Below are 14,171 nucleotides of genomic sequence, written 5' to 3' on the forward strand. Positions count from 1 at the left end.
TAGCAGCTTGTTCCTCTGTTGTCCTTACGATCTTTAAATTTATTCATAATCGTGTGAGGGTGTGTGGGTGAAGGCGGGGGCTGGGAGGTAGGTCAAAGTTGGTTATCCAGCTGGCTGGAGGCCCCAGTTTTAATATCTCCTTGTTTATGTCATTCTTTTTTACTCGTTGGTCTTACAAATGTTATTTTTCTCGGATTGCACCATAGCGTTATGCACCACGATGCCGTAGTTTATTTATTTGGAAGATTTCCCCTCATTATGGATTTGATTGATTTTTTATTAGAAATTTTGGTGGGCAGTGGCGGTCTTGGTGTGCTAATGTGGCGCTGTTATAAGTACATTTTAATTTTGATTTTAATGTCTGTTTTAATAATTTACATAAGATCTATAACAATATTACCAAAAGGAAATTCTTAAAAATCCTCGAAAAAATTAAAATTTTTCATAAATGCAACGAAATCGGTTGTAAAAATAAAGAAATCACCAGGTACAGCTGTCTTGCGATTTTTTTACTGCCGTTCATTATGACTGACAAAAGTTGAACGAAACAATTATAAATTCTGTTCCTGAGTTAGATCTTCATAAATATCACAAAAAATCATCCGACGAAAATATTTAAGTGACATATCCTTTTCTTAGAATGCTTTATTTTTAAACGTCTAATGTAAACAAAACACTGCCTTCCTTACCCTCGTTCCTACCCTTCAATGGTCCCAACAGCTTCTCCAGAATCATCTTGACCTTTTTGCCACTTGGTGTAACCAGTGGCACCTCAAAATCAATCCTCCATATCCCAGGCAATCATTGTAGGTCGTACCACTCGCTCCTTCCGGCTCTTTCATGTTTCCCTTACCATCTGCACCCATCCTGTCCGCCTCTCCCCCACCCTCACCTACGTTGGACTTATCACTGACCGTCACCTCACCTGGATCCCTCATCTCCGCTCAATCCAATCCAAAGCCCACAGCAGCCTTCATCTCCTTAAACTTCTCTCTGGCCAGACATGGGGGTTGAACCCCTCTACAATCCTCCACACCCACAAATCCTTAATCCGCCTCATCCTCTATTATGCCAGTCCCATTTGGATATCCGCCCCCCCCCCCCAAATTCTGTAAGTCCCTCCAGATCCTCGAGTGCCATGCATTCTGCCTCGCCTTCTGTATACGCCTCCCATCCTCCAAGCAGACCTCTATGACCTGATTCCTTTCCCTCGTCTGCTCCTTTTCCTCAAACATATAGGAGCCATCTACACCTCCCGCCGTCTTGATCCCCCCCCCCCATCCCTTGGTTGCCCCCCTCCTCTCCAACCCCTCCCCACTTCCATGTCTTCACCATTGTGTCCCCCCTACCCTCCATCTCTACACCCATCGTCTCCTTTCCCAAGCTGGCATCTGTCAACTGCCCCTCCTGGATGATTCCCTCTCTCCCTACATTTAGCCCTCCTATCACCTCTGATCCTCACCTACCCCTCCCTCCCTCCATTTATCCTTCTTATCAACTCTTAACCTCATCTCCCTCTCCCTCCATCTGTCCTTTTCATAGGCTCCCTCTCCCCCTCTTCCATCCTTCTTTTTCCCTGCCTACCCTCTCTTTGACTCCTTTCTTCCCCTGAGTCCTTTTTCTTTCCCCTCCACTGCTTTCCCCACTCCATCTTGCGTCCGCCCTGCCTCCCCCTTTTTCTGATCCTCCCCCTCCATTGGCTTCCCCATTTTTTTTTGCTTTTCCTCTCCTCTCCCCTTTTTCCCCTCATCTGTCCAGGTCCTCCCCTCACCACCATCTGCATTTGTACTCTATAATGCAGTGCTTTCCGTGAGTGTTCAGTGTTGTGCATCCCCCTTTTAAGTGAAGCGAACAGAAACCAGACTGTCGCCATGTTTTTTTTTAATTGTGCCTGTCTAATTGCTATGTGTTTTAATCAACATCACCCAGCTTTGATCTTTATATTTTCTTCACAACTTTTCACCATGATCGTTTTAAGCAGTCACCGTTTTATCACCTGTTTTTATTGTTATATCTCCTCATTATGTTTTTTAACTTTATCTGTAGGCTACAGAGCGGCGTATTACGCTGCTGCCAGCCCCCTGGGGGAGGGGCGGGGGGAGGGGGGGAATCTAAATGTAAAAAGGAAAAAAAAGAGCCTCCGGAATACCACAAAGAAGAATGTTTGTTGTCACTCCACAATAAGAGCTCTACATAGTGTGCTGTAGTTATGAGGCGCAGTTAAGTCCCACTCCCCAAGGAAGTTGAGGCAAAGGTTCATGGTACCTTTGTGGTGTCTTCCCGCCACGCCAGAGAGCGCCCAAGCATCAGAGAGCAGCTGCACACAGGGCACCGAAGTTGACAAACTTGCTATGGCGACAGCGTTAAGGAGTCTTGTGTGTGACAGCGGACCAATCGGAAATTAGAGCCAGCACAGAGGTATATGCTGGGCGGCGGGTGGCGTATGACACAGCAAAAGCAGCAGCCACCGCTTGGAGGGGATAAGCACGTACTTTGTTCCCCTGGCTTCCTGAGGAGCGAGGAGCTGTTTCCAGAGTCTTGTGTCGAGATGTCGAGAAGCGGATTCATCAGGCCTTGAAGCCAGTGTCTTGAAAGGAGATGATTTGGCTGCTGATGGCGGACAAAACAAAGATTTTTTTTTTGTCGTCAGTCTTCTGACTGGATGGCCCACGACGAATTCCTCTCCTGTGCCAACCTCTTCATCTCAAAGTAGCACTTGTGCAACCTACGTCCTCAATTATTTGTCGGATGTATTCCAATCTCTGCCTTCCTCTACAGTTCTTGCCCTCTACATCTCCCTCTAGTACTATGGACTGTCTTAATAGATGTTCTATCATCCTGTCCCTTCTACTTGTCAGTAATTTCCAAATATTTCTTTCCTTTCACATTCTGCACAGATCCTCCTCAATCCTTACCTATCAGTCCACCTAATTTTCAACATTCGTCTGTACCACTACGCCTCAGATGCTTCGACTCTCTTCTATGCCGGTTATCCCAGAGTCCACGTTTCACTACCATACAATGCAGTGCTCCAAACGTACATTATCAAAACATTTTTCCACAAATGAAGGTCTGTGTTTGATACTATTAGACTTCTCTTGGCCAGGAATGTCCATTTTGCCAGTGTTAGTCTGCTTTTCATATCTTCCTTGCTACATCCATCATTGGTTCTTTTGATACCTAAGTAGAAGGTTTCTTAGTTTCACCTATTTCATAACCATCAGTCCTGATGTTAAGTTTCTCGTTGTTCTCATTTCTGATACTTTCGTCTTACTTCGATTTACTCTTAATGCGCATTCTGTACTCATTCCATTCACAAGATCATGTACTTCTTCTTCACTTTCACCCAGGATAGCAATGTCATCAGTGAATCGTATCATTGATATCTTTCCACCTTGAATTTTAATTCCACTCCCGAACCTTTCTTTTATTTCCATTATTGCTTCTTCGATGTATAGATTGAACAGTATGGGCGAAGGACTACATCCGTGTCTTATACCCTTTTTAATCTGAGCACTTCGTTTTTGGTCATCCACTCTTATTATTTTTTCTTGGCTGTTGTACATATTGTGTATTACCCGTCTCTCCCTAGAGCGTACCCCTACTTTTCTCAGAATTTCGAACATCTTGCACCGTTTTACACTGTCGAACGCCTTTTCTAGGTCGACAAATCCCATGAACCTATCTACCTTCCATTATCAATCGCAACGTCAGAACTGACTGGTGTCTTTATCTTTCCTAAATCCAAACTGATCTTCATCTAGCACATCCTTAATTTTCTTTCCCATTCCTCTGTATATTATTCCTGTCAGGAGCTTGGATGCATGACCTGTTAAACTGATTGTGCGATAATTCTCGCTCTTGCAGTCTTTGGAATTGCAGGAGCTGACAAGTGCGAGAATTATCGCACTATCAGGTTAACGGTTCATGCATCCAAGTTTGCTGACAGGAATAACATACAGAAGAACGGAAAGCGGCCTTCCGGGAGACGTGTTCTTGGAGGCCTGCTGCAAGCACTGTACTGGTACCAGTTTAGAGGTGGAACCTAGCGGCATCCAGCGCTCGGGTACGATCCATTTGGCTTTGTGTGGTTTCAAGAAGGCCGTCCTGTAGTCTGTTGAAGAGGAGCTGTGCAGCCAAGACTGGAGATGTGTGCCTGCGGAGCTGAGTGGCACTTGGCGGCTGTCGACACGAGAGAGCAGCGCCAAACCCAGAAAAAGTGGGCCGCAAAGTGATTACCGAAGATAGCGCCTGGAATGCACAGACATGACTGCAACTATTGCTATGTGGCCCGTACTCATGATTGCTCAAGCACGTTTTCAGGTCTTGTGTTCAGTTAACGATCTGGTACTTGTTACGGATTCAGGTGCGTGTTACAATTACTTTGTTTAGTTGTGTGCTAGTTGGATTTTGTTGCGTCTTGTTTGTGGGAAGTTCTTGGGGTAGATTTGTACTGATACTATTAAAGTATTATTTCTTAACTTGCCAAGTTTTTCGTTTGGCATCACGACATCTGACCAAATTGATGTTCAACTGCCCTAAGAGATTGTTTACTGTCTGATGCTATTCATAATATTGGATGATACGTGTGTGTTTGTGTGTGTGTGTGTGTGTGTGTGTGTGTGTGTGTGTGTGTGTGTGTGTGTGTGTGTGTGTGAGTGAGTGTTTTTGTGAAGAAGAAGGTATCCAGTTAATGTAATTTGGCTCAAGCCAGTGGTAAGGCGTGTCTGTTACTTATTGCACATTGTATTGTTCTCCGTAATTTAAATTGTAAATGTGATACTATCTCATGCCCTTCAGATATTTTGTTGAGTTATTCCCAGATTGAGGGGTATTAGTAGGTTGAGACAGAACTCAATTATGAATTGTGAGATTTTATAAGACACGTTAATGAGTGATTTAGTTGCACTGTTAGCGAACTATTGGTAATGCTATTTCTCTCAGTGCAACATTTTTTGATATTATTCTTCAGGATACTATGGTTAAGAATGGGAACCAGGCAGGTTTTCTTATAATTATTGTGCTGTTTTAAATAATTGTTTGTGAAAACGTTTCACTTAATATTTTAGCGATTTTATTTGACAGTAGTCAGTTGATAAATGGTAGCACTACAACTAACAGGACAACCATATTACAATTACGCCTTCGCAACCCCTAGCCACTTCCACCACACAGCCTGCGTTGCTGTTGAATTCCACCACACTAACAAAAACAAATTTGACAACCAAGTCTCACAAAGCTGTCAACAATAAAGTAGCTATCCCGTCTACTCGCAATCGTATTGCTCCCAACGTCGAAGCTGGGGGTCGGCACCAAATAAATCACACTACATCGAATGATGAATCCAAATGTAACCAGTGCCGGGAAATAGACATTAAGGCTTCTATCCAATCACTCGTTGACGAGTCTGGTTTGTGCAGGTGAAGACAGCAAAAGTAAAGACGAAGTTAATTTAAGAAGTCGTTCATCAAGAGAATTGTACAAACATACCGTCATTTGACCATCGTGCAGACTCTCATATGGGGGAGATAGTAATAGGCATCCCTGGCATGGAGAAACAAATGAAAGAGTTGAAAGCAAATGAAGCGCTAGTTCCTCATGGGATCCGAATTCGGTTTCACAGAGAGTACGGCGTTGGCCCATTACTTCTCTTGCATTTAACGCTAATCTCTCGCCCATAGCGAAATCCCAAGCGATGTGAAAAAAGCACATGTCACTCTTGCATATAAGAAGGTTAAAAGGAATGGACCCGCAAAATCACAGAGCAAGATCCCTAACATTGGTTGGCTGCAGAATCATTGAACACATTCTCAATACGAATATAATGAATTTTCTTGAGATCGAGACGCTTATGTCCACGTATCAACATCGTTTTAGAAAGCATTGCTCCTGCGAAACTCAGCTAGCCCTTTCCTCACACGATATACTACTATCTACGGATAGGCAGATTCCATATTTCTAGATTTCCGAGAAGCATTCGACACGGTACCCCATTGCAAGCTGTTAACGAAGGCACGAGCGTAAGGAATAGATTCCTAGATATGAGTGGTTCGAATGCTTCTTATGTAATAGAGCCAAGCATGTCGTCCTCGATTGCAGGTGTTCATCAGATACAGGGTATAGTCAGGAATATCACATGGGTGTGTGACAGGACCGCTGTTATCTTCTGTATACTCGTACATAAGTGAACTGACCGGAAGGGTATGCAGCAGTCTGTATCTGTTTGCTGATGATAGTGTGGTGTACAGGAAGGCGTCGAAGTTGAGTGACTATAGGAGTATACAGGATGACTTAGAATAAAATTATAGTTGGTGTGATGAACAGCAGATAGCTCTAAATGCAGAAAAACGTAAATTACTGCAGGTAAGTGGGAAACCAAACCCTTAGTGTTCAAATACAGCATTAGTAGTTTGCTGCTTGAAACGTTCAAGTCGATTAAATATCTAGTCATAAGTTTGCAAAGAGATATGAAATGAATGAGCATGTAAGGAATTTAGTAGAGAAGGTCGGCTTCGGTTTATTGGGAGAATTTTAGGAATGTTTGCTTCATTTGTAAAGGAGACCGCATGTAGGATACTATTGCCGTCCATTGTTGAGTTGTTTGGGATCTCCACCAGGTTGGATAGATGGAAGCCATCGTAGCAGTTCAGAGGCGGGCTACTAAATTTATTAATGGTAGGTTCGAACAACACGCAAGTATGCTTCGGGAACTGACACGAGTATCACTGGTGGAGAGAAAGTGACATTGCTTTCGAGGGGCACTCCTGAGAAAATTGGATAATTCTACTGCCGCTACCAAAAGAAACTGGTACACCTGCCTAATATCGTGTAGGGCCCCCGCGAGCACGCGGAAGGGCCGCAACACGACCAGGCATGGACTCGACTAAGGCCTCAAGTAGTGCTGGAGGGAACTGACAAAATGACACCTGCAGGGCTGTCCATAAATCCGTAACAGTCCGAGGGGGTGTAAATCCCTTCTGAACAGCACGTTGCAAGGCATCCCAGAAGTGCTCAGTAATGTTGATGTTTGGGGAGTTTGAAGTCAGTAGAAGTGTTTAAACTAAGAAGAGTGTTCCTGGAGCCACTCTGTAGCAATTCTGGATGGGTTGCCCTGCTGGAATTGTCCAAGTCCGTCGGAATGCATAATAGATATGAATGGATGCAGGTTATGAGACAGGATGCTTACGTACGCGACACCTGTCAGAGTCGTGTCTAGACATATTAGGGGTTCCATATCACCCCACTTCCACACGCCCCACACCGTTACAGAGTCTCCACCAGCTTGAAAAGTGCCCTACTGGCATGCAGGGTCCATAGATTCATGAGGTTGTCTCCACACCCGTTCACGTGCATCCGCTCGATACAATTTGAAACGAGACTCAATCGACCAGACAACATGTTTCCAGTCATCAACAGACCAATGTAGGTGTTGACAGGCACAGGCTTTTTGTCGTGCAGTCATCAACGGTACGCGAGTGGGCCTTCTGTTCCGTAAGCCCATATCGATGATGATCCGTCGAAGGGTTCGCACATTGACACTTGGTGATGACCCAACATTGAAATCAGCAGCAATTTGCGCAAGGGTTGCATTTCTGTCACGTTGAACGATTGTCTGCAGTCGTCGTTGGTCCCGTCGTTGCAGGACCTTTTTCCTGCCGGAGCGATGTCGGAGATTTGATGTTAAATCTTGATAACTTGCCTTTATAGAGCAGTAACCGATCTAACAGCTGCGCGACCACAGCGCCGTATTCTGGCTCGTTACATTTTCCTGTATATGAATACGTATGCCTCTATGAGTTTTTTTTGGCGCTCAGTGTATATTTCGCATAATGACCACGAAGACAAAATGAGATAGATTAAGGTTCGTACGGGGGCCTATAGGAAGTCGTTTTTCCATTGCTCCACTTGCGAGTGGAAATCGATAGTATTTTTACAGTTCTGTTACATACACCATACTGTGGCGCTCAGTGTATATTTCGCATAATGACCACGAAGACAAAATGAGATAGATTAAGGTTCGTACGGGGGCCTATAGGAAGTCGTTTTTCCATTGCTCCACTTGCGAGTGGAAATCGATAGTATTTTTACAGTTCTGTTACATACACCATACTGTGGCTCGAACAGTATGTATATTTAGATGTAGGTGACTATTGTCTCACTGCTGAGAAGTACACAAAGTGCTTCCTGGTACCCCTCCCTAATAAAGTTGAAATGGAGGAAGCCATAATGGGCTATTTTGGTACTTGGGCCTGGGATGAAACATCAGCTTGGTGGTGGTTAAATCGCAGTAGCTATTTGTTGTATTTCAGTTTGAACTCATTCCCTACATACTTTTGCGCAAAGTACTAACTGCAACATTAACAAACATTATATCACGGCAAAGCCAAATCGTCTAGTCGAACGTAAACTCCAAGATGACAGTATTTCAGCGGTTGAAAGACCCACCTCCTCCATTTATCCCTCGCCCCTCCTATCCCCACGTCATGCCTTCCAAGTAAGCAAACTTAATGCTCCTGTTTCAAATAGAAGAGCTGCAAGGATCAATTTGTTACTCTTTCCATCCTATACACAGAAAGCATCCTCCTCTTCCAAAGGTTCTTTATGCGATTTGGGATTCACGAAGCACACAGCCAGAGACGATAGTTGCTACCACAATCTACCGCAAACAACTCACCTTCAGCATGCGGACTTCACGTAGCGCTATCTTGCGGATGAGCGGGTCGTCCTCGGACTCGACGAACTTCTTGATAGCGACCAGCTGACCCGTGTCCCTGTTGCGGCACTTGAACACCAGCCCGTAGCTGCCCTCGCCCAGCTTGGCCAGCTTCTCGTAGCGCTCCATGAGGCGCGACGAGGTGCGCGACCTGCCGGCAACAAAGCGCACGGTATCATCCACTGTTGCTCTGGGTGAGCAAAGTGCTCCCTAATGAACTATATCTACGAGGGGTGTTCAGTAATTAGTACAATACATCTTTTATGGAAGCAGATTGGTTTTAGTAAGTTATCCAGTACACCGTATTATTCCCCACCCTTCTGGCAACAAAACCCTATTTTTGAACACAATCCCCGTTCAATGTGATGGTCTTACTGGGATGGCATGGATGCCCGCATGGTACAACTCTACAGGTCTTGCTCCATCAGTACCCTTCCATCGTTCACGTAATGCTTCCCACAGAGAGCATCCTTTATTGGTCCAAATAAATGAAAGTCGGAAGGTGTGAGATTCGAGCTGCAGGGTGGATGAAGAAGAACAGTCCAATGAAGTTTTGTGGGCTCCTCTCGTGTGCACAGATTTATGTGAGAGCTTGCACTGTCATGCAGAAAGAGAAGTTTGTTTGTATTTTTGGGAAGGCAAACACGCTGCAGTCGTTTCTTCAATTTCCTGGGAGTATAACAATAACAATGATGACAGACAGATTCCTGGGCCAACGGCTCACCGTGTTTTTGACCACTGCCAGTTCTCTGTGGACATTCTGCAAGCGCTTATGAGTATCTGTGATGATCTGGTTTTCTGACAAATGTAACTCAATCACAGTTCTCTGTTTGGAATGCACCTCTGTTACAGACGCCATTATGAAGGCGCTGCCACCTATAGGAACGGAATAATATTATTGACTGAAGCTGGAATATTCCACGATGCCCGACAGAAAAACCCGCAATTTTTCACCGTAAATACACCGAGAAAAAAATGTGTTACATTACTTACTGAAAACCTCTCGTACATCCACACTGCAGAAACCGCCTTGTGGTGTGTCGCGGAGAGTATTTTGTGCACCAGCGCCACTTCCCTTCTTTCCTTTTCCAGTCGCAAACACTTCACAGGAAGATAGCTTGTTGGTAAGCTTACATGTGAGCTCGAATCTCTCTGATTTTATGCTCATGGTTCTTTCTTTAGAATACGTAGGAGGAATTGGTTGACTCCTCTAGGAACGTACGATCTCGGAATTTTAACAGTAAAACACACTGTGGTGCAGAACGCCTCTCCTACACGATCTGCACTGGAGTTGGATGAGTATCTCTGCGACACTATCGCGCTTACTTAATGAAAAACGATGCTTTTCTTTTTATCTTCTCTATGTTCTGTATCAACCCTATCTGGTATAGATCCCACACTTGGGAGCAACTTTCAAGTATCGATCGAACGAGGATTACTTAGCCTGTCTCCTTTGTAGGTGGACTACACTTTTTGGGGATTCTTCCAATGAATCTGTCTTCCATCTACGTTACATCAAATTAGCTTTGTATGGGCGTTCCATTTTTAATCAGTTTGTATGCAAACTCCGCATATCACATGGACGTAACTGCTGCAGGTGATTTTTTTGCAATTGTATTATCAAAAAATATAGTAATTCCATGGAAATGTATTGATCACTAAAGACTTTATTTATGACACACCATCATCCTCGGATAACTGTGGCAAAATTACACAAATGACATTTTTTTATTTATTTTAATTTCATTCCTCTGCCCAATATGCGCACGAGAAGGTTGGCAGCAGCACAATCCGCCGCTCTTCATACGAGTGATATACTTAATATAACATGAAAAGGCGATAAAGAGGAGGACATAAGAGACTGTGGAGGTAAAATATGCACTTACACAGAGAGATTTAAAAAAAGTCCACATAAAGATTTAATACTGTGGCCAACCTTTAATTTGTGTCTGCGACTTCAGTGTACTTTGTGTGCTCCACAAATCGCCACTGTACGAGACGGAGCACACACGACAAAAAGTAAAAACTGCCTGCAGGGACTTGCCAAGTGAGGGGAGGCCTACAAGGAGGGAAAAGAGGGGAAGGATTTTTAAAGCAGCTGGGGGCAGAAGGGGTGGGAGGCTGGAGACAGTAGGAGGAAAAGCAAGGTGCTCATGGGGCACACCAAGGGGCAGGAGACGGGTGAGTTGGGAGATGGATAGTGAAAGCACATCACAAGGGAGTCCAGATACACAGAAGGAGTGCACTGGAAAGGGAAGGGGTGTGGGAGGGAGGAAAAAACCGCTCAGGGAAAGGGGAAGGAAGTGGAACAAAGGACAATTTTTTTTCTTTTATTGTGATTTCATTTCCCTGCACCATAAGGTCAGGGGAGGGTTGGCAGCAGCATTAAACTGTGCAGAACAATGATACTTTAAAACCACTGCTTGAGACGAGCACACGTGACAAAGAATAAAAACTGCTGGGAGGGACCTGCCAAGGGAGGAGGAAAAAGGGGGGAAGAGGAAGTGGCAGCGAGAGAGGGGGCTGGAGGGGTAGAATGAAAAGATGAGGTCGGGGGCATTACCAAGAAGCAGGAGGCGGGTGGGCTGCAAGATGGAGAGGGGAAGGCTAGCCAGGAGGGAGCACAGAGACACAGAAGGGGTGCACTGGAAAGGGATGGGGCGGCAGAGGGAAGAGTGGATGAGGGAAGGGAAGAGGAAGGGAAAGGGAGCTCTGAGGAGGGAGAGGGGGAAGGCAGGTTTTGAGTTGGTGAAGCTCATCATCCCTGAGCAGTAGGCACTGGAAGTTGCATTGGGAAAGAAGATTGTGGAGAGAGGGCGGGACACAATGGTGAAGGCACAGGAATGGTCTGGGGATAAGTGGATAGGAGACGCTAGGGGCTGGGGAGATCGAGTCTGTGGATGATGAACAGGACGCTGATGTGTTTGAGGAAAAGTGGAAAATGTGGGAAAGGTACAAAAAAAATGGCTCTGAGCACTATGGGACTCAACTGCTGAGGTCATTAGTCCCCTAGAACTTAGAACTAGTTAAACCTAACTAACCTAAGGATATCACAAACATCCATGCCCGAGGCAGGATTCGAACCTGCGACCGTAGCGGTCGTGCAGTTCCAGACAGCAGCGCCTTTAACCGCACAGCCACTTCGGCCGGCTGTGGGAAAGGGATGAGGTTGTTGAGGACCCACGTGGAGGATGGGAGTCGGATACAGAAGGTGAGGCAGAGTGTGTGGCGTTCAAGGATTTGGAGAGCCACATAGTATCTGGGTGGGGCAGAAATCCAGGTGATGTTGGCATAACAAAGGATGGGATAGGTCAAGGATTTGTAGGTGTGAAAGATGGTGGAAGGTTGCAGTCCCCATGTCCGACCAGGCAGGAGTTTCTGAAGGCAGAGTCTATTGTGGGCTTTGTGTTGGATTCTATGGAGATGGGGAGTCCAGGTGAGATGATGGTAGAGGGTGAGGCAAAGGTATTTCAGAGTAGGAGTTTTGTGGATAGGACGACTACAAATGGTGAGGAAAAATCGTGAAGCTGGAAGGAGCGGGTGGTATAATATGACCTACGATGATTGCCTGGGTCTTCGAAGGGTTGATGCAAAGGAGCTACTGGTTGCACCAGGTGATGAACTGGTCAAGGTGGGTTTGAAGGGTATGACAGGACCATTGAAGGGTAGGATAAAGGGCCAGGAAGACGGTGTAATCAGCAAATTGGAGGGAATGAACAGGCAGGGGAGGTTTGGAATTATCTGCAGTGTACAGGAGAGAGAGGAGAGGGGAAAGGATGGAGTCTTGGACACCCCGGCAGTGGGATGGATATTATGGGAGTTGGTATAGTAGACAGTGGCATAGGAGGGACGACGGAAGGAAGGAAGCAATGAGGCAGACGCAATTGACGGGAAGAGCGTAGATCTGGAGTTTACAGTGGAACCCAGGATACCAGACACGGTTATAGACGTTCTGGAGGACAAGGGAAGCAAAGATAGCGGAGTGACAGGTGTTAAGTTGGAGGAAAAGAACATTGGTAAGGTAAAGGAGCTGGTCGTTGGCCGAGAAGGAGGGCCAGAAACCATACTGAGTAAGGGGAAGGAGATGGTGCTGTTGAAAGTGGTGATGAATTCAGCGCGATAGGAACAACGGACAAATTAGAAAAGCTAATACATAATAATTATAATGTAACATCAGGAACAGGAGAACATACTAAGTACTAGTTCTTACAATGCGCTTAAGAAAGCTCAAACAAGTGAGCAATGCGAGAAAAACGTACAATCTCATGTGCAACTGCTATTTGGCGTATTTGCAAAAGGTGTTATTTGGAGACTTTGTATGCCATACTGAAGACAGTAGACTCAAGGACCGTGTTATATCTACTTGGCGCCAGATGACGTTGATGTCAAAGATCGACACAAGCCAAGACATAGCTTTTATAACACACAAAACAACGTAAATTTTTCTACCACACTACATCTGCACTTTTTTTTTACAATAAGCACCATATTGGCGATGTAAAAGTAAAGCGTAGAATACATTATGAGTCAAAACCTGTCATGGGGCACATACAAATGTCGTACACCAGTCTTAGCTACTCCCCTACCCTCCAACTCTACACCCCTCATCTCCTTTCCCAAAGTGGCTTCCGTCAACTCCACTTCCCAGATGATGCCCTCTGTCTCCCCATTTATCCCTCCTATCAACTCTGATTCTCACCTCCCCTCCCTCCCTCTGTCCTTTTCCTGGGCTCCCTTTCCCACCATTCCATCCTGTTTTTTGCCCACCTACCCTCTCTTTGACTCCTTTCTCTCCCCCGAGTCCTTTTTCTTTCCCGTCCACTAATTTCCCCACTCCATCTCATGTCTTCCTGCCCCCTTTCTTCTATGTCCTCTCCCTCCATCGGCTCACCTTTTTTTGCTTTTCCTCTCCTGCCTCACCTTTTTTCCCCCTAATCTGTCTGGGTCCTTCTCCCCTGTCTTTGTACTCTATAGTGCAGGTTTCCGTGAGTCTTCACTGATGTGCATCGCCTTTTATAAGTATTGTGAACAGCCACTATACTGTCGCTAGGTGGGTTTTTAACTGTTGCAAAGAGAAACCAGACTGTCGCCTTGTTTTTTAATTGTGCCTGTCTATTTACTATGTGTTTTAATCTTTGTTTTTATATTTTCTTCGCAAATTTTTCGCCTTGTTTCAGTTTTTAACAGTCACCGTTTAATCGCCTCTTTTTATAGTTATGATATGTAACAAAGCAGCAGAGGAGTCCAATCGTCGATTATTTTGGAAGGAAATATGACATGGCCTAACAACACAGAAGATTTTAACTTTAGTTACAACGGCCACGAAAGCTTGCAGACTTATAAAACGAGCAAGATTCAATTTACTGAGACCGCAGGTGGGTCATGTAAAAAACAAAACAGTAATTTTTACAACGCTGTCAGGGTGGCCTGGGATGGATAGGAACAAGGAGGATTGGCT

General features: G+C 45.1%; 1 protein-coding gene across 1 annotated transcript in view; it reads right to left on the reverse strand.

Moving 5' to 3' along the window:
- LOC124804003 (cyclin-dependent kinase-like 4) overlaps window positions 1–14,171 on the reverse strand; it is a 248,627-nt gene that overhangs the window by 171,043 nt on the left and 63,413 nt on the right. Inside the window, exon 2 of the mRNA XM_047264721.1 lies at window positions 8,675–8,864. Coding sequence (XP_047120677.1) covers window positions 8,675–8,864 — 190 coding nt within the window. The remainder of the gene's footprint in view (window positions 1–8,674; window positions 8,865–14,171) is intronic.

This window comes from Schistocerca piceifrons, chromosome 1 (genome assembly GCF_021461385.2).
Source record: "Schistocerca piceifrons isolate TAMUIC-IGC-003096 chromosome 1, iqSchPice1.1, whole genome shotgun sequence".
Lineage (NCBI taxonomy): Eukaryota > Metazoa > Arthropoda > Insecta > Orthoptera > Acrididae > Schistocerca > Schistocerca piceifrons.